General features: G+C 41.1%; 4 protein-coding genes across 4 annotated transcripts; all 4 read left to right on the top strand.

Annotated features, from left to right (window-relative positions):
* Positions 1–1,817: 1,817 nt before the first annotated feature.
* Positions 1,818–3,482, top strand: LOC310997325 (tripartite motif-containing protein 16-like; the record flags this gene model as incomplete). Its single annotated transcript, XM_083987001.1, has 1 exon — positions 1,818–3,482. One exon carries the CDS (start codon positions 1,818–1,820, stop codon positions 3,480–3,482), a length of 1,665 nt encoding a protein of 554 aa, XP_083843127.1.
* Positions 3,483–6,235: 2,753 nt separating this feature from the next.
* LOC310997324 (E3 ubiquitin/ISG15 ligase TRIM25-like) lies at positions 6,236–7,919 on the top strand (the record flags this gene model as incomplete). Its single annotated transcript, XM_083987000.1, has 1 exon — positions 6,236–7,919. Exon 1 carries the CDS (start codon positions 6,246–6,248, stop codon positions 7,917–7,919), a length of 1,674 nt encoding a protein of 557 aa, XP_083843126.1. The 5' UTR covers positions 6,236–6,245.
* A 2,591-nt stretch (positions 7,920–10,510) lies between these two features.
* On the top strand, positions 10,511–20,559 carry LOC310997322 (E3 ubiquitin/ISG15 ligase TRIM25-like; the record flags this gene model as incomplete). Its single annotated transcript, XM_083986998.1, has 3 exons — positions 10,511–10,978; positions 15,918–17,168; positions 20,460–20,559. 2 exons carry the CDS (start codon positions 10,511–10,513, stop codon positions 17,112–17,114), a joined length of 1,665 nt encoding a protein of 554 aa, XP_083843124.1. The 3' UTR covers positions 17,115–17,168; positions 20,460–20,559.
* LOC310997321 (E3 ubiquitin/ISG15 ligase TRIM25-like) lies at positions 18,729–20,403 on the top strand (the record flags this gene model as incomplete). The annotated part of the gene is made up of 1 exon (XM_083986997.1): positions 18,729–20,403. Exon 1 carries the CDS (start codon positions 18,739–18,741, stop codon positions 20,401–20,403), a length of 1,665 nt encoding a protein of 554 aa, XP_083843123.1. The 5' UTR covers positions 18,729–18,738.
* Positions 20,560–20,662: the final 103 nt, after the last annotated feature.

Raw genomic sequence — 20,662 nt, 5'->3', positions numbered from 1 at the left:
CAGGAATAAAATGTGAATTATACAAAACTTTACAACACTCAGAATGAGAGTTTTTATTTTTATTTTTTATAAATCATCATCTACAGACAACAGACCATATGTTTATATAATGCTGAAGATGATGAGACAAACATAAAACATTCATATCTGTGCCTCATAACTTGAAATATTACAGCTACGAATGACTGAAAAGTCAAAAATGTAACCACTTTATGACGACTTTAGGAAAATCCACCTTCTATAAACCTCCTTCAATCCCTCGTGTTTTCTGTTTTTAGCCACATAATGAACACAACGTTTCAGACCAGAATCTCAAAGCTTCACAGTGAAACACATCAGTCATTACACCGTCTTCATATCAGGGTCTTTGTGTTTTTAACCATTTAGAATAAGTTGATGAGATACACAATCAGTGTGATGTGCTGCAGGCGTTATCTCTAACTCTAGTGTAAATATAATCCCTGTAACAGACATATACAACATTAATAACTGGTATTTTATCTCACCGACCTGAAGATGAAACATGTTCCAGGTTTTCCTGTTCACAATAAAAGCTAAGTGAATATCTGCTACTGCTACAGTAATATTAAAGTTAAAAGTAAAATGATATACAGTATATCTTATCATATCTGTTATGGGACATTGGAGTCCCAAGTGCTTTTCTATTTACACTTTATTATACACAAGTTTTCAGCCTAAGGTTATTTTATGAGCTGATACATGTTGAAATCAAATGTCATAAATACCTGCAGTTGGATAGCATCACGTTCTTTGGTAAAGGAGGATGGTTGGTATGTGATATTTCAGTAACCTCTGTTTCACATACACACACCAACAATGAACAATGAAACCAGAGAAACAAGTGGCCGAGATGGAACCACCTTCAAACTTTACAGTTATGAAGAGCGATCAAGAACCAAGCAGAACATTTAAACACTGTTCACCCACAGACAACTCTTCCATGGAGACACATGAACACATGAGGCAACCGCAGTCCACAATGAGCAGCTGGGACAAGTGACACCTCCTAGTTTAGGGATGTGATGCACACAAAGTGCTACAAATAATATTTTGTTTTGTTTTTTTTAACTCAAAGACCACATCCCCCACAATCCTCCCTGCTTCTGCCTGTCCCGTCAAATTGTAGTGTGATGGACATTTGAGTCGTATTAAATGTCCATCGCACAACATTTTATTTACGAGTGGTGTGTGTGTGTGTGTGTGTGTGTGTGTGTGTGTGTGTGTGTGTGTGTGTGTGTGTGTGTGTGTGTGTGTGTGTGTGTGTGTGTGTGTGTGTGTGTGTGTGTGTGTGTGTGAACACAAAACTGGTCAAAGTTTCTTTAGTGAGGAACAGATGTTGTCTTTGTCCTGTCTCTCCTCTTGTTATGTGATGATTTGATTTGTTTCCTGTTTGCTGCTCCTCACCTGTTTTATTTACTTCACTGACTGACATCACATGTCTGAGCTCAGGCTTCATTAAAGACTTTGATTTTGAACTTTGACTTGGTTTCCTGTCTGATCCCTGAGTTTGAGTCAATCACCAGCTGCTTTATGATAGTTACACAGGCTCCATGTGTAGAGACGTTATTCTAACTCACCGCTCCTCTTCCTGACACAAACCAGCCTGACGACCTCTCCCTCCTCCTCCTGCTATCAGAGTTCAGCCTGTTCACTGTTCCCTCCCCTCTCACAGACACACCTCTTTACACAGGGGTGGGAACAAGTGACGCGTCAGAGCTGGTGTGGCTCAGAGAACAGCTTTTCTCGGGAAACAGAAAGAGAAACTTATTGACTTTGACGACGGCTGTAGAGGAGAAATGGCGCAGCAAATGATTCAGCTGGATCGAGAAAAACGTAGCTGTTCGATCTGTCTGGATCTTCTAAAGGAGCCGGTGACTATTCCCTGTGGACACAGCTACTGTATGAGCTGTATTAAAAACTACTGGGGGGAAGATGATCAGCAGAACACATGCAGCTGCCCTCAGTGCAGACAGAGCTTCACACCGAGGCCAGCCCTGGTGAAAAACACCATGTTAGCAGAGTTAGTGGAGGAACTGAAGAACGTAGGACTGAAAGCTGCTTCACCTGATCACTCCTACGCTGGACCTGGAGACGTGGCCTGTGACTTCTGCACTGGGAGGAAGCTGAAAGCCTTCAAGTCCTGTCTGGTGTGTATGGCCTCTTACTGTGAGCAGCACCTTCAGCCTCACTACGACGTAGCTCCACTGAAGAAACACACGCTGGTCCAAGCCTCTTCAAAACTTCTGGAGAACATCTGTCCTCGCCATAATGAGGTGATGAAGATTTTCTGCCGCACTGATCAGCAGTGTATCTGTTATCTCTGCTCCATGGATGAACACAAACGCCACGACACAGTCTCAGCTGTAGCAGAAAGGGCTGAGAAACAGAAGGAGCTCGGGCTGAGTCGTCAAAAGATCCAACAGAGAATCCAGGACAGAGAGAAAGATGTGAAGGTGCTTCAACAGGAGGTGGAGGCCATCAATCTCTCTGCTGATGAAGCTGTTAGTAACAGTGAGAAGACCTTCACCCACTTGATCCAACTCATTGAGAAAAGAAGGTCTGAGGTGAAGCAGCAGATCAGATCTCAACAGGAAACTGAAGTGAGTCGAGTCAAAGAGCTGGAGGAGAAGCTGCAGCAGGAGATCACTGAGCTGAGGAGGAAAGACTCTGGTCTGGAGCAGCTGTCAATCACAGAGGACTACCTCCATTTTCTAAACAACTACCCCTCTCTGTCAACTCTGGGTGAAGCAACAGATTTATTCAGCATCACTCAACAATCTCAGACGTATTTTAAGGAAGTGACAGCAGCAGTGTCAGAGGCCAGAGATAAACTGCAGGCTGTTCTCAATGAGGAGGGGTCAAAGGTCTCAGTGAAAATTACTGGAGTGGAAGTTTTACAGCTGCAGAGAGAACCTCAGACCAGAGCTGAGTTCTTGAGATATTCAAAACAAATCATTTTGGATTCAAACACAGCAAACACACTTTTGTCATTGAGTGACAGGAACAGAAAAGTAACTTACGTGAGTGTGAACCAGCCATATCCAAGTCATCCAGACAGATTCACTAGATGGAAGCAGGTCCTGAGTACAGAGGGTCTGACAGGACGTTGTTACTGGGAGGTGAAGTGGAGTGGTGATGTTTCTATAGCAGTTGCCTACAAGAACATCAAGAGAACAGGGACCAGGGATGAATGTGGATTTGGATACAATGACAAATCCTGGTCATTATTCTGCTACAGTGGTGGTTATTATTTCATACATAACAATAAAGTTACCTCCATCTCAGGTCCTCAGTCCTCCAGAATAGGAGTGTACCTGGATCACAGGGCAGGTACTCTGTCTTTCTACAGCGTCACTGAAACCATGACTCTCCTCCACAGAGTCCAGACCACGTTCACTCAGCCTCTACATCCTGGACTCTGGGTTTCTTCAGGTTCAGTTGAGATGTGTGAGCTCAAGTAAACAGGAGTGTTTAGTGTGATTCATCCATGATGCTGCAGTCGACTGTATGTGTAGGTTTGTCTGCACTGATACAGACAGTGATGGTTTTACTTGGGTTTTCTCTTGTTTTGTTTGTTTCAACAACACAATGAACTTGTGAACTGAAATTTTTTTTACTTGTTTTAATTTTCTACTTCAGGATTAGATTATTTTGTTCGATGAAACTTTATCATTACTTGCATTTAACATGTGGATTAAATTATGGATGTGGAAAATATCAGCATGTGCAAAATGTCTATCAGAGATTATTGATCATATTAATCATCTGCCAGATGTTTGTTTCATTATGAATATAATTTAGACGATTTATTGTTTATTCTGCTCACTTTTAAAGTGTGTATTGAAGTGTTGTTACTTGGTCACAACTTCAGGGAACAGGTGTGAAAACATATTAATTGTAAATAATAACAATTGTACATAATTCAAATAAATAAAAAAAACTTCTCAGTCACCATTTGAACAGCAAACATCTCATTCTTTATAAAAATCACTCACAAAAATCAACTGCTTTAATACATTTCTTTTCCACATTACTGCTAAATGTAAGGCCTGTTTTTCTTTTTCTCAATAAAAGAAACAATCACAGCTATCTACTGTAAGTCAATACAGTTCACTTACCATGAGTGTGACACTGTGTGTGGAGTGCAGCCATCAGTGAGCAGATCTTTCCAAAACAACACACCCTGAACTAATTCCTTAAATGTAGCGCTGGCTGCCAAACCACAGGCCAGATGGCCGACCTGCTCACTAGTTAGTTGCATGAACTGGACGATTTCCCAAGTTGGTTAAATTCAAAATTAATTACGGGTCACAGAGATGTGACTACAGTTGACATCTCATTAGTTTTTTCTAGTATCGTGAAAAAGAAAACAGCACATTCACATCAAGGAGCCACCTTTGTCTTTATTATTCAAATGGTTTTGATTAATACAGACTCTGTTGTTCAGAGGGAGTCAGTGAGTTGATGTGGATGAACTCTCCATCATCTGTCAATCATATACACCAAGCTGGGTAACTGCATAAGAAGGGTTTTGCTTAAAAGTTACACAGGACGAAGAAACCTTGTGTAAAAGTCGCCTGATGGGGCTTCATTTGTAATTAAAAAAAAAAAAAATTGAAAAGAAAAAAAACAAAAAAAAAAAAAACATCTGTAGTGTGAAATCTTTTTTCATCTTTTGACATATGATACATTTCTTTAGATTTACAAAAGTGCAAACAGATCATGTTCAGATCTCCTAAATATATAATAAGCCATGGCATGTGGGATTCAAACAGCCGCATCTGAAGTAGCACATTTTTTAGTCTTGGACCTCGGTGCCGTCGGTCGGCTACACAGGTACAGGATGAGGAATTTAAACATCACTGTTGTTTTTACATAAGTGGGAGAGATTTTCAATACAAGTCCTCAGCAATGAATATTGTAATGAGTATGGCACACACCTTTTGGTCCATCCAGAGACACACCCACATTAGTTATTTTGCTTAAAAATGCTTAAATAGGTCTCTGTACAAGGGTCAAGGGTTGGAGATACAGGAAGTATAATTATGATCATATCATTATTATTATAATAAAAGCTCTGGACAAATCCAAACGTGATGTCGTGTGTCAGTTTGTTGATCTGTGACCAGGAGACCAGTCACATCTGAAGCTTTATCACAAACATCAACATCAAATAGAGGAAAACAATATAAGTTTAGTTGTAAAGGTTTTACAGCTGTAACACTGTGACGGCCTTATCAATCATCGTCAGTGGATCCAATGACACATTCAAGTCAACAAGTCTGATGTTTTGAATATAAATGTGTAACACAGTAATTCTTTGGAGGAGAGACAACGTTACAAAACATCTCTTCCAAGTAAAGCCATGTTGTCTGTCTGGTCTCACATGGTACAAAACTGACCCGTCTAGGTCAGAGTTTGTTGACTAAAATGGGACGTTATAACAAAGGTCACAAAATCTAATCATAATCACCATGAAATAACATTTTAATAATATGACACTTCCTAGTTTAGGGATGTGATGCACACAAAGTGCTACGTTTAACATTTTGTTATTTTTTTAACTCAAAGACCACATCCCCCACAATCCTCCCTGCTGCTGCCTGTCCCGTCAAATTGTAGTGTGATGGACATTTAAGTTGTATTAAATGTCCATCACACTACATTTTGAATTTATGAGTGGCGTGTACAACATTTCACACTATAAAGCCGATAAAATGTGAACACAAAAACTGGTCAAAGTGTCTTTAGTGAGGAACAGATGTTGTCTTTGTCCTGTCTCTCCTCTTGTTGTGTGATGATTTGATTTGTTTCCTGTTTGCTGCTCCTCACCTGTTTTATTTACTTCACTGACTGACGTCACATGTCTGAGCTCAGGCTTCATTAAAGACTTTAATTTTGAACTTTCACTTGGTTTCCTGTCTGATCTCTGAGTTTGAGTCAATCACCAGCTGCTTTATGACAGTTACACAGGCTCCATGTGTAGAGACGATATTCTGACTCACTGCTCCTCTTCCTGACACAAACCAGCCTGACGACCTCTCCCTCCTCCTCCTGCTATCAGAGTTCAGCCTGTTCACTGTTCCCTCCCCTCTCACAGACACACCTCTTTACACAGGGGTGGGAACAAGTGACGTGTCAGAGCTGGTGTGGCTCAGAGAACAGCTTTTCTCTGGAAACAGAAAGAGAAACTTATTGACTTGGACGACGGCTGTAGAGGAGAAATGGCGCAGCAAATGATTCAGCTGGATCGAGAAAACCGGAGCTGTTCGATCTGTCTGGATCTTTTAAAGGAGCCGGTGACTATTCCCTGTGGACACAGCTACTGTATGAGCTGTATTAAAAACTACTGGGGTGAAGATGATCAGAAGAACACTTGCAGCTGCCCTCAGTGCAGACAGAACTTCACACCGAGGCCAGCCCTGGTGAAAAACACCATGTTAGCAGAGTTAGTGGAGGAACTGAAGAAGGTAGGACTGAAAGCTGCTTCACCTGATCACTCCTACGCTGGACCTGGAGACGTGGCCTGTGACTTCTGCACTGGGAGGAAGCTGAAAGCCTTCAAGTCCTGTCTGGTGTGTATGGCCTCTTACTGTGAGCAGCACCTTCAGCCTCACTACGACGTAGCTCCACTGAAGAAACACACGCTGGTCCAAGCGTCTTCAAAACTTCTGGAGAACATCTGCCCTCGCCATAATGAGGTGATGAAGATTTTCTGCCGCACTGATCAGCAGTGTATCTGTTATCTCTGCTCCATGGATGAACACAAAGGCCACGACACAGTCTCAGCTGTAGCAGAAAGGGCTGAGAAACAGAAGGAGCTCGGGGTGAATCGTCAAAAGATCCAACAGAGAATCCAGGACAGAGAGAAAGATGTGAAGGTGCTTCAACAGGAGGTGGAGGCCATCAATCTCTCTGCTGATGAAGCTGTTAGTAACAGTGAGAAGACCTTCACCCACTTGATCCAACTCATTGAGAAAAGAAGGTCTGAGGTGAAGCAGCAGATCAGATCTCAACAGGAAACTGAAGTGAGTCGAGTCAAAGAGCTGGAGGAGAAGCTGCAGCAGGAGATCACTGAGCTGAGGAGGAAAGACTCTGGTCTGGAGCAGCTGTCAATCACAGAGGACCACCTCCATTTTCTAAACAACTACCCCTCTCTGCCACCTCTGGGTGAAGCAACAGATTTACTCAGCATCACTCAACAATCTCAGACGTATTTTAAGGAAGTGACAGCAGCAGTGTCAGAGGCCAGAGATAAACTGCAGGCTGTTCTCAATGAGGAGGGGTCAAAGGTCTCAGTGAAAATTACTAGAGTGGAAGTTTTACAGCTGCAGAGAGAACCTCAGAGCAGAGCTGAGTTCTTGAGATATTCAAAACAAATCATTTTGGATTCAAACACAGCAAACACATGTTTGTCATTGAGTGACAGGAACAGAAAAGTAACTTTGATGAGTGTGGACCAGCCATATCCAAGTCATCCAGACAGATTCACTGGATTGTGGCAGGTCCTGAGTACAGAGGGTCTGACAGGACGTTGTTACTGGGAGGTGAAGTGGAGTGGTAAAGTTTATATAGCAGTTGCCTACAAGAACATCAAGAGAACAGGGACCAGGGATGAATGTGGATTTGGAGACAATGACAAATCCTGGTCGTTACGCTGCTACAGTGGTGGTTATTATTTCAGACATAACAATAATGGTACCTCCATCTCAGGCCCTCAGTCCTCTAGAATAGGAGTGTACCTGGATCACAGGGCAGGTACTCTGTCTTTCTACAGCGTCACTAAAACCATGACTCTCCTCCACAGAGTCCAGACCACGTTCACTCAGCCTCTACATCCTGGACTCTGGATTTATTCAGGTGCTGGAGACTCAGCTGAGTTGTGTGAGCTCAAGTAAACAGGAGTGTTTAGTGTGATTCATCCATGATGCTGCAGTCGACTGTATGTGTAGGTTTCTCTGCACTGATACAGACAGTGATGGTTTTACTTGGGTTTTCTCTTGTTTTGTTTGTTTCAACAACACAATGAACGTGTGAACTGATTTTTTTAAAAATTTGTTTTAATGTTCTACTTCGGGATTAGATTATTTTGTTCGATGAAACTTTATCATTACTTGCACTTAACATGTTGACTATATTATGGATGTGGAAAATATCAGCATGTTCAAAATGTCTATCAAAGATTATTGATCATATCATCTTCCAGATGTTTGTATCATTATGAATATAATTTAGATGATTTATGTTTACTCTGCTCTCTTTTAAAGTGTGTATTGAAGTGTTGTTACTTGGTCACAACTTTAGGGAACAGGTGTGAAAACGTATTGTATATAATTGTAAATAACAATAAATTGTACGTAATACAAATAAATAAATAATTTCTCAGTCACCATTTGAACAGCAAACATCTCATTCTTTATAAAAAAAAATCACTCACACAAATCAATTGCTTTAATATGTTTCTTTTCCGCATTACTGCTAAATGTAAGGCCTAGTTTTTCTTTTCCTCAATAAAAGAAACAATCACAGCTATCTAAGTCAATATACAGTTCACTTACCATGAGTGTGACCCTGTGTGAGGAGTGCGGCCATCAGTGTGCAAATCTTTCCAAAACACACCCTGAACTAATTCCTTAAATGTAGCGCTGTCTGCCAAACCACAGGCCAGATGGCCGACCTGCTCACTAGTTAGTTGCATGAACTGGACGATTTCCCAAGTTGGTTCAATTCAAAATGAATTACGGGTCACAGAGATGTGACTACAGTTGACATCTCATTTGTTTTTTCTAGTATCATGAAAAAGAAAACAGCACATTCACATCAAGGAGCCACCTTTGTCTTTATTATTCAAATGGTTTTGATTAATACAGACTCTGTTGTTCAGAGGGAGTCAGTGAGTTGATGTGGATGAACACTCCATCATCTGTCAATCATATACACCAAGCTGGGTAACTGCATAAGAAGGGTTTTGCTTAAAAGTTACACAGGATGAAGAAACCTTGTGTAAAAGTCGCCTGATGGGGCTTCATTTGTAATTTAAAAAAAAAAAATTGAAAAGAAAAAAAGAAAAAAAAAATCTGTAGTGTGAAATCTTTTTTCATCTTTTGACATATGATACATTTCTTTAGATTTACAAAAGTGCAAACAGATCATGTTCAGATCTCCTAAATATATAATAAGCCATGGCATGTGGGATTCAAACAGCCGCATCTGAAGTAGCACATTTTTTAGTCTTGGACCTCGGTGCCGTCGGTCGGCTACACAGGTACAGGATGAGGAATTTAAACATCACTGTTGTTTTTACATAAGTGGGAGAGATTTTCAATACAAGTCCTCAGCAATGAATATTGTAATGAGTATGGCACACACCTTTTGGTCCATCCAGAGACACACCCACATTTGTTTTGTTTTTTTGCTTAAATGCTTAAATAGGTCTCTGTACAAGGGTCAAGGGTTGGAGATACCGGAAGTATAATCATATTATTATTATTATTATTATTATTATTATTATTATTATTATTATTATTATTATTATTATAATAGAGGCTCTGGACAAATTGAAACATGATGTTGTGTGTCAGTTTGTTGATCTGTGACCTGACACCAGTTACATCTGAGCCTTCATCACAAACATCAACATCAAATAGAGGAAAACAATATAAGTTTAGTTGTAAAAGTTTTACAGCTGTAACACTGTGACTGCCTTATCAATCATCGTCAGTGGATCCAATGACACATTCAAGTCAACAAGTCTGATGTTTTGAATATGGGTTGGGGTTATATGATATACTGTATGTTTAACAGTAATTCTTTGTTGAATAAGTTGGGACATTATAACAAAAGTCACAAAATATAATCATAATCACCATGAAATAACATTTTAATAATATGACACTTCCTAGTTTAGGGATGTGATGCACACAAAGTGCTACGTATAATATTTTGTTATTTTTTTAACTCAAAGACCACATCCCCCACAATCCTCCCTGCTGCTGCCTGTCCCGTCAAATTGTAGTGTGATGGACATTTGAGTTGTATTAAATGTCCATCACACTATCACACTACATTTTGAATTCATGAGTGGTGTGTACAACATTTCAAACTATAAAGCCGATAAAATGTCAACACAAAACTGGTCAAAGTTTCTTTAGTGAGGAACAGATGTTGTCTTTGTCCTGTCTCTCCTCTTGTTATTTGATGATTTGATTTGTTTCCTGTTTGCTGCTCCTCACCTGTTTTATTGACTTCACTGACTGACATCACATGTCTGCTACTCGTCTTTTTACGGCCACTTTATTGCGCGACTTTGACCTGAGTAACAAATGTAATTCTCTTCATGTGAGAGCATGTTTATGAATGTCAACAAATGAACCTTGAACCTTGTAACTGGAAACAAGTGACGTGTCAGAGCTGGTGTGGCTTAGAGAACAACTTTTCTGGGTAATCCAGAGTGAAACGTATTGACTTTGATGACGGTCGTAGAGGAGAGATGGCGCAGCAAATGTTTCAAGAAAATCTGAGCTGTTCAATCTGTCTGGATCTTCTAAAGGAGCCGGTGACTATTCCCTGTGGACACAGCTACTGTATGAGCTGTATTAAAAACTACTGGGGTGAAGATGATCAGAAGAACACATGCAGCTGCCCTCAGTGCAGACAGAGCTTCACACCGAGGCCAGCCCTGGTGAAAAACACCATGTTAGCAGAGTTAGTGGAGGAACTGAAGAACGTAGGACTGAAAGCTGCTTCACCTGATCACTCCTACGCTGGACCTGGAGACGTGGCCTGTGACTTCTGCACTGGGAGGAAGCTGAAAGCCTTCAAGTCCTGTCTGGTGTGTATGGCCTCTTACTGTGAGCAGCACCTTCAGCCTCACTACGACGTAGCTCCACTGAAGAAACACACGCTGGTCCAAGCGTCTTCAAAACTTCTGGAGAACATCTGCCCTCGCCATAATGAGGTGATGAAGATTTTCTGCCGCACTGATCAGCAGTGTATCTGTTATCTCTGCTCCATGGATGAACACAAAGGCCACGACACAGTCTCAGCTGTAGCAGAAAGGGCTGAGAAACAGAAGGAGCTCGGGCTGAGTCGTCAAAAGATCCAACAGAGAATCCAGGACAGAGAGAAAGATGTGAAGGTGCTTCAACAGGAGGTGGAGGCCATCAATCTCTCTGCTGATGAAGCTGTTGGTAACAGTGAGAAGACCTTCACCCACTTGATCCAACTCATTGAGAAAAGAAGGTCTGAGGTGAAGCAGCAGATCAGATCTCAACAGGAAACTGAAGTGAGTCGAGTCAAAGAGCTGGAGGAGAAGCTGCAGCAGGAGATCACTGAGCTGAGGAGGAAAGACTCTGGTCTGGAGCAGCTGTCAATCACAGAGGACTACCTCCATTTTCTAAACAACTACCCCTCTCTGTCAACTCTGGGTGAAGCAACAGATTTACTCAGCATCACTCAACAATCTCAGACGTATTTTAAGGAAGTGACAGCAGCAGTGTCAGAGGCCAGAGATAAACTGCAGGCTGTTCTCAATGAGGAGGGGTCAAAGGTCTCAGTGAAAATTACTAGAGTGGAAGTTTTACAGCTGCAGAGAGAACCTCAGACCAGAGCTGAGTTCTTGAGATATTCAAAACAAATCATTTTGGATTCAAACACAGCAAACACACTTTTGTCATTGAGTGACAGGAACAGAAAAGTAACTTGGATGAGTGAGGACCAGTCATATCCAAGTCATCCAGACAGATTCATTGAATGGTGCCAGGTTCTGAGTACAGAGGGTCTGACAGGACGTTGTTACTGGGAGGTGAAGTGGAGTGGTAATGTTTATATAGCAGTTGCCTACAAGAACATCAAGAGAAGAGGGACAGTGCATGAATATGGATTTGGACACAATGACAAATCCTGGTCATTACACTGCTACAGTGGTGGTTATCAATTCATACATAACAATAAAGTTACCTCCATCTCAGGCCCTCAGTCCTCCAGAATAGGAGTGTACCTGGATCACAGGGCAGGTACTCTGTCTTTCTACGGCGTCACTGACACCATGACTCTCCTCCACAGAGTCCAGACCACGTTCACTCAGCCTCTACATCCTGGATTCTGGATTCATTCAAGTTATGGATACACAGCTGAGTTGTGTGAGCTCAAGTAAACAGGAGTGTTTAGTGTGATTCATCCATGATGCTGCAGTCGACTGTATGTGTAGGTTTGTCTGCACTGATACAGACAGTGATGGTTTTTCTTGGGTTTTGTCTCATTTTGTTTGTTTCAACAACACAATGAAATTGTAAAAAAAAAAAAAAAAAATTTTTACTTGTTTTAATTTTCACTTCTGGATTAGATTATTTTGTTCCATGAAACTTTATCTTAACTTGCATTTAACATTATGGATATGGAAAATATCAGCATGTGTAAAATGATTATTGATCATATTACGTAATCATCTGCCAGATGTTTGTTTCATTATGAATATAACTTGGATGATTTCATGTTTACTCTGCTCTCTTTTAAAGTGTGTATTGAAGTGTTGTTACTTGTACAACATTATACAAATAAATAAATAATTTCAGTCACCATTTGAACAGCACATGTTTTGAAACATTTAGAATAAGTTGATGAGATACACAATCAGTGTGATGTGCTGCAGGCGTTATCTCTAACTCTAGTCTAAATATAATCCCTGTAACAGACATATCCAACATTAATAACTGGTGTTTATCTCACCAACCTGAAGCTGAAACATATTCCTGGTTTTCCTGTTCAATTAAAAGCTAAGTGAATATCTGCTGCTGCTGCACTGGATCGATCAATATGACAATCAGCATTCAGCACCAACTGATTGATAAAGTGAACTTAACATGTTGACATGAGGGCAGAAATACAGAGAAGCAGGAACCAGATCCAGAGCTTTTCTGCATTTCTTGTTATTTCATCTATTAACAGTTGTTCATTTAGTATTTAAACAAGTTCAAGACCTTAAAAAGGATCTTTGCAGATTTCTAACTGTGGAGCAGCTACAAACAACGGATTCAAACCACGTTTCATTTTATTATTTACACCTGCACTTCTCCTGATGTGACACATAAGAATATCTGCTGTGAAAAAAGTGAGCAGAGTTTCCTACCAGCATGTGTGAAACTGAAGAAGCTGAAAAACAGAGTGATATAAAAAGAAAAAAAAGAAAAGCAAAACAGTGGAGACAGCATTTATATTTTTATTTCTTGTAGTGCTTGAAAACAACTGCTTTCATGTAAAAGCTTCATTAATAGTAAAAGGAATCAAAAAAATTCATAAGTTTGAGGCCAAAGGTCGTAATTGTTCACACAGACAATTCCACATTACTGCTAAATGTAAGGCCTAGTTTTTCTTTTCCTCAATAAGAGAAACAATCACAGCTATCTAAGTCAACATACAGTTCACTAACCATGAGTGTGACACTGTGTGTGAGGAGTGCGGCCATCAGTGGTCAAATCTTTCCAAAATAACACATCCTGAACTAATTTCTTAAATGTAGCGCTGGCTGCCAAACCACAGGCCAGATGGCCGACCTGCTCACTAGTTAGTTGCATGAACTGGACGATTTCCTAAGTTGGTTCAATTCAAAATTAAAGCAGAAGTAAGCTTAATGTTTGTGTTAATATAAGTGTTAAATAGTTATATCTTCCATCAGCAATCACTTCTATAGAGTGTTTGGTCTGAAACACGGGTCTGTCAGTCACTCTGCTCTGCTGTAAGCCGAGGAGAAAACTTTCCTTGTATCCTACAACCTTTATCCAATGAGGAGAGAGAACGGCATAAAGGGGCGGTCCTCTCTGTGTGTGCAGCCAAGGGATGCGCGTGAATGTGGTGACGTAGGGACGAGGGCGGGGACTGCTAACTCCATCTGCTGACAGGAAGTTAGCCAAAACCACCGGATCGCTTACTTCTGCTTTAATTACGGGTCACAGAGATGTAACTACAGTTGACATCTCATTAGTTTTTCCTAGTATTGTGAAAAAGAAAACAGCACATTCACATCAAGGAGCCACCTTTGTCTTTATTATTCAAATGGTTTTGATTAATACAGACTCTGTTGTTCAGAGGGAGTCAGTGAGTTGATGTGGATGAACACTCCATCATATGTCAATCATATACACCAAGCTGGGTAACTGCATAAGAAGGGTTTTGCTTAAAAGTTACACAGGACGAAGAAACCTTGTGTAAAAGTCGCCTGATGGGGCTTCATTTGTAATTAAAAAAAATAAAAATAAAAAACAAAACACAAACAAAACACAAAAAAACATCTGTAGTGTGAAATCTTTTTTCATCTTTTGACATATGATACATTTCTTTAGATTTACAAAAGTGCAAACAGATCATGTTCAGATCTCCTAAATATATAATAAGCCATGGCATGTGGGATTCAAACAGCCGCATCTGAAGTAGCAAATTTTTTAGTCTTGGACCTCGGTGCCGTCGGTCGGCTACACAGGTACAGGATGAGGAATTTAAACATCACTGTTGTTTTTACATAAGTGGGAGAGATTTTCAATACAAGTCCTCAGCAATGAATATTGTAATGAGTATGGCACACACCTTTTGGTCCATCCAGAGACACACCCACATTTGTTTTGTTTTTTTGCTTAAATGCTTAAATAGGTCTTTGTACAAGGGTCAAGGGTTGGAGATACCGGAAGTATAATTATGATCATATCATTATTATTATAATAGAGGCTCTGGACAAATCCAAACGTGATGTCGTGTGTCAGTTTGTTGATCTGTGACCTGACACCAGTCACATCTGAGGCTTTATCACAAACATCAACATCAAATAGAGGAAAACTATATAAGTTTATTTAAGTTTTACAGCTGTAACACTGTGACTGCCTTATCAATCATCGTCAGTGGATGCAATGTTGTCTGTCTGGTCTCAAATGGTACAAAACTGACCTGTGTAGGTCATAGTTTGTTGAATAAGTTGGGACGTTATAACAAAAGTCACAAAATATAATCATAATCACCATGAAAAAACATTTTAATAATATAACATCTCCTAGTTTAGGGGTGTAATGCACACAAAGTGCTACGTATAATATTTTGTTATTTTTTGAACTCAAAGACCACATCCCCCACAATCCTCCCTGCTGCTGTCTGTCCCGTCAAATTGTAGTGTGATGGACATTTGAGTCGTATTAAATGTCCATCACACTACATTTAGAATTTATGAGTGGTGTGTACAACATTTCAAACTATAAAGCCGTTAAAATGTGAACACAAAACTGGTCAAAGTTTCTTTAGTGAGGAACAGATGTTGTCTTTGTCCTGTCTCTCCTCTTGTTATTTGATGATTTGATTTGTTTCCTGTTTGCTGCTCCTCACCTGTTTTATTGACTTCACTGACTGACATCACATGTCTGCTACTCCTCTTTTTACGGCCACTTTATTGCGCGACTTTGACCTGAGTAACAAATTTAATTCTCTTCATGTGAGAGCATGTTTATGAATGTCAACAAATGAACCTTGAACCTTGTAACTGGAAACAAGTGACGTGTCAGAGCTGGTGTGGCTTAGAGAACAACTTTTCTGGGTAATCCAGAGTGAAACGTATTGACTTTGACGACGGTTGTAGAGGAGAGATGGCGCAGCAAATGTTTCAGCTGGATCGAGAAAATCTGAGCTGTTCAATCTGTCTGGATCTTCTAAAGGAGCCGGTGACTATTCCCTGTGGACACAGCTACTGTATGAGCTGTATTAAAAACTACTGGGGTGAAGATGATCAGAAGAACACATGCAGCTGCCCTCAGTGCAGACAGAGCTTCACACCGAGGCCAGCCCTGATGAAAAACACCATGTTACACACGCTGGTCGAAGCGTCTTCAAAACTTCTGGAGAACATCTGCCCTCGCCATAATGAGGTGATGAAGATTTTCTGCCGCACTGATCAGCAGTGTATCTGTTATCTCTGCTCCATGGATGAACACAAAGGCCACGACACAGTCTCAGCTGTAGCAGAAAGGGCTGAGAAACAGAAGGAGCTCGGGCTGAGTCGTCAAAAGATCCAACAGAGAATCCAGGACAGAGAGAAAGATGTGAAGGTGCTTCAACAGGAGGTGGAGACCATCAATCTCTCTGCTGATGAAGCTGTTAGTAACAGTGAGAAGACCTTCACCCACTTGATCCAACTCATTGAGAAAAGAAGGTCTGAGGTGAAGCAGCAGATCAGATCTCAACAGGAAACTGAAGTGAGTCGAGTCAAAGAGCTGGAGGAGAAGCTGCAGCAGGAGATCACTGAGCTGAGGAGGAAAGACTCTGGTCTGGAGCAGCTGTCAATCACAGAGGACCACCTCCATTTTCTAAACAACTACCCCTCTCTGTCAACTCTGGGTGAAGAAACAGATTTATTCAGCATCACTCAACAATCTCAGATGTATTTTAAGGAAGTGACAGCAGCAGTGTCAGAGGCCAGAGATAAACTGCAGGCTGTTCTCAATGAGGAGGGGTCAAAGGTCTCATGGACAGTGTCTCAAGTGGAAGTTTTACAGCTGCAGAGAGAACCTCAGACCAGAGCTGAGTTCTTGAGATATTCAAAACAAATCATTTTGGATTCAAACACAGCAAACACACATTTGTCATTGAGTGACAGGAACAGAAAAGTAACTGTGATGAGTGTGGACCAGTCATATCCAAGTCATCCAGACAGATTCATTGAATGGTACCAGGTCCTGAGTACAGAGGGTCTGACAGGACGTTGTTACTGGGACGTGAAGTGCAGTGGTTCAGTTTCTATAGCAGTTGCCTACAAGAACATCAAGAGGACAGGTACAATTCATGAATGTGGATTTGGAAACAATGACAAATCCTGGGCATTACAGTGCTACAGTGATGGTTATAAATTTAGACATAACAGAAATGATACCTCCATCTCAGGCCCTCAGTCCTCCAGAATAGGAGTGTACCTGGATCACAGGGCAGGTACTCTGTCTTTCTACAGCGTCACTGAAACCATGACTCTCCTCCACAGAGTCCGGACCACGTTCACTCAGCCGCTACATCCTGGACTAAGGTTTTTGGGTTCTCCTGGACACACAGCTGAGTTGTGTGAGCTCAAGTAAACAGGAGTGTTTAGTGTGATTCATCCATGATGCTGCAGTCGACTGTATGTGTAGGTTTGTCTGCACTGATACAGACAGTGATGGGTTTTCTCTTGTTTTGTTTGTTTCAACAACACAATGAACTTGTGAACTGAAATGTTTTACTTGTTTTAATTTTCAACTTCAGGATTAGATTATTTTCTTTGATGAAACTTTATCGTAATTTGCTATGTTTACTCTGTTGTTGTATGAACCACAGACTGTGCTACTGTTGTAATCATGTTGCAAGATTATTAATCATATTAATCAACTGCCAGATGTTTGTATCATTATGAATGGATGATTTAATGTTTACTCCGCTCTCTTTTAAAGTGTGTATTGAAATGTTGTTACTTGTACAACATTATACAAATAAAAACGTTCCACAACAACAACAAAAGGAAAAGCAAAACTGTGGAGACAGAATTTATATTTTTATTTCTTGTACTGCTTGAAAACAACTGCTTTCATGTAAAGGCTTAATTAATAGTAAAAGGAATCAAAAAGATTCATAATTTTGAGGTCAAAGGTCATAATTGTTCAAAGACAATTTCACATTACTGCTAAATGTAAGGCCTAGTTTTTCTTTTCCTCAATAAAAGAAACAATCACAGCTATCCAAGTCAACATACATTTCACTTAACATGAGTGTGACACTGTGTGAGGAGTGCGGCCATCAGTGTGCAAATCTTTCCAAAACACACCCTGAACTAATTCCTTAGCGCTGGCTGCCAAACCACAGGCCAGATGGCCGACCTGCTCACTAGTTAGTTGCATGAACTGGACGGTTTCCCAAGTTGGTTCAATTCAAAATTAATTGCGGGGGGTCACAGAGATGTGACTACAGTTGACATCTCATTAGTTTTTCCTAGTATTGTGAAAAAGAAAACAGCACATTCACATCAAGGAGCCACCTTTGTCTTTATTATTCAAATGGTTTTGATTAATACAGACTCTGTTGTTCAGAGGGAGTCAGTGAGTTGATGTGGATGAACACTCCATCATCTGTCAATCATATACACCAAGCTGGGTAACTGCATAAGAAGGGTTTTGCTTAAAAGTTACACAGGACGAAGAAACCTTGTGTAAAAGTCGCCTGATGGGGCTTCATTTGTAATTAAAAAAAAAAAAAAATCGAAAAGAAAATAAGAAAAAAAAAACATCTGTAGTGTGAAATCTTTTTTCATCTTTTGACATATGATACATTTCTTTAGATTTACAAAAGTGCAAACAGATCATGTTCAGATCTCCTAAATATATAATAAGCCATGATGTGGGATTTGAACTTTCACTTGGTTTCCTGTCTGATCTCTGAGTTTGAGTCAATCACCAGCTGCTTTATGACGGTTACACAGGCTCCATGTGTAGAGACGATATTCTAACTCACTGCTCCTCTTCCTGACACAAACCAGACTGACGACCTCTCCCTCCTCCTCCTGCTATCAGAGTTCAGCCTGTTCACTGTTCCCTCCCCTCTCACAGACACACCTCTTTACACAGGGGTGGGAACAAGTGACGTGTCAGAGCTGGTGTGGCTCAGAGAACAGCTTTTCTCTGGAAACAGAAAGTGAAACTTATTGACTTTGACGGCGGTTGTAGAGGAGAAATGGCGCAGCAAATGATTCAGCTGGATCAAGGAAAATGGAGCTGTTCGATCTGTCTGGATCTTCTAAAGGAGCCGGTGACTATTCCCTGTGGACACAGCTACTGTATGAGCTGTATTAAAAACTACTGGGGTGAAGATGATCAGCAGAAGTCATGCAGCTGCCCTCAGTGCAGACAGAGCTTCACACCGAGGCCAGCCCTGGTGAAAAACACCATGTTAGCAGAGTTAGTGGAGGAACTGAAGAACGTAGGACTGAAAGCTGCTTCACCTGATCACTCCTACGCTGGACCTGGAGACGTGGCCTGTGACTTCTGCACTGGGAGGAAGCTGAAAGCCTTCAAGTCCTGTCTGGTGTGTATGGCCTCTTACTGTGAGCAGCACCTTCAGCCTCACTACGACGTAGCTCCACTGAAGAAACACACGCTGGTCCAAGCGTCTTCAAAACTCCTGGAGAACATCTGCCCTCGCCATAATGAGGTGATGAAGATTTTCTGCCGCACTGATCAGCAGTGTATCTGTTATCTCTGCTCCATGGATGAACACAAAGGCCACGACACAGTCTCAGCTGTAGCAGAAAGGGCTGAGAAACAGAAGGAGCTCGGCGTGAATCGTCAAAAGATCCAACAGGGGATCCAGGACAGAGAGAAAGATGTGAAGGTGCTTCAACAGGAGGTGGAGACCATCAACCTCTCTGCTGATGAAGCTGTTAGTAACAGTGAGAAGACCTTCACCCACTTGATCCAACTCATTGAGAAAAGAAGGTCTGAGGTGAAGCAGCAGATCAGATCTCAACAGGAAACTGAAGTGAGTCGAGTCAAAGAGCTGGAGGAGAAGCTGCAGCAGGAGATCACTGAGCTGAGGAGGAAAGACTCTGGTCTGGAGCAGCTGTCAATCACAGAGGACTACCTCCATTTTCTAAACAACTACCCCTCTCTGTCAACTCTGGGTGAAGCAACAGATTTACTCAGCATCACTCAACAATCTCAGACGTATTTTAAGGAAGTGACAGCAGCAGTGTCAGAGGCCAGAGATAAACTGCAGGCTGTTCTCAGTGAGGAGGGGTCAAAGGTCTCAGTGAAAATTACTAGAGTGGAAGTTTTACAGCTGCAGAGAGAACCTCAGACCAGAGCTGAGTTCTTGAGATATTCAAAACAAATCATTTTGGATTCAAACACAGCAAACACACGTTTGTCATTGAGTGACAGGAACAGAAAAGTAACTTGGATGAGTGAGAACCAGTCATATCCAAGTCATCCAGACAGATTCACTGGATTGTGTCAGGTCCTGAGTACAGAGGGTCTGACAGGACGTTGTTACTGGGAGGTGAAGTGGAGTGGTAAAGTTTTTATAGCAGTTGCTTACAAGAACATCAAGAGAACAGGGACCAGGGATGAATGTGGATTTGGAGACAATGACAAATCCTGGTCATTATTCTGCTGCAGTAGTGGTTGTATATTCATACATAACAGTAAAGTTACCTCCATCTCAGACCCTCAGTCCTCCAGAATAGGAGTGTACCTGGATCACAGGGCAGGTACTCTGTCTTTCTACAGCGTCACTGAAACCATGACTCTCCTCCACAGAGTCCAGACCACGTTCACTCAGCCTTTACATCCTGGACTCTTGATTAATCCAGGTTCAGTTGAGTTGTGTGAGCTCCAGTAAACAGGAGTGTTCAGTGTGATACATCCGTGATATTGTGCAGTCGACTGTATGTGTAGGTTTGTCTGCACTGATACAGACAGTGATGGTTTTTCTTGGGTTTTCTCTCGTTTAGTTTGTTTCAACAACACAATGAACTTGTGAATTGATTTTTATTTTTACTTGTTTTAATGTTCTACTTCAGGATTAGATTATTTTGTCCGATGAAACTTTATCATTACTTGTATTTAACATGTGGATTAAATTATGGATGTGGAAAATA

Source organism: Trachurus trachurus, assembly GCF_905171665.1.
Source record: "Trachurus trachurus genome assembly, chromosome: 14".
Lineage (NCBI taxonomy): Eukaryota > Metazoa > Chordata > Actinopteri > Carangiformes > Carangidae > Trachurus > Trachurus trachurus.
The sequence above is the reverse complement of the archived record's forward strand: the minus strand, read 5'-3'. Positions and strand labels throughout refer to the sequence as shown.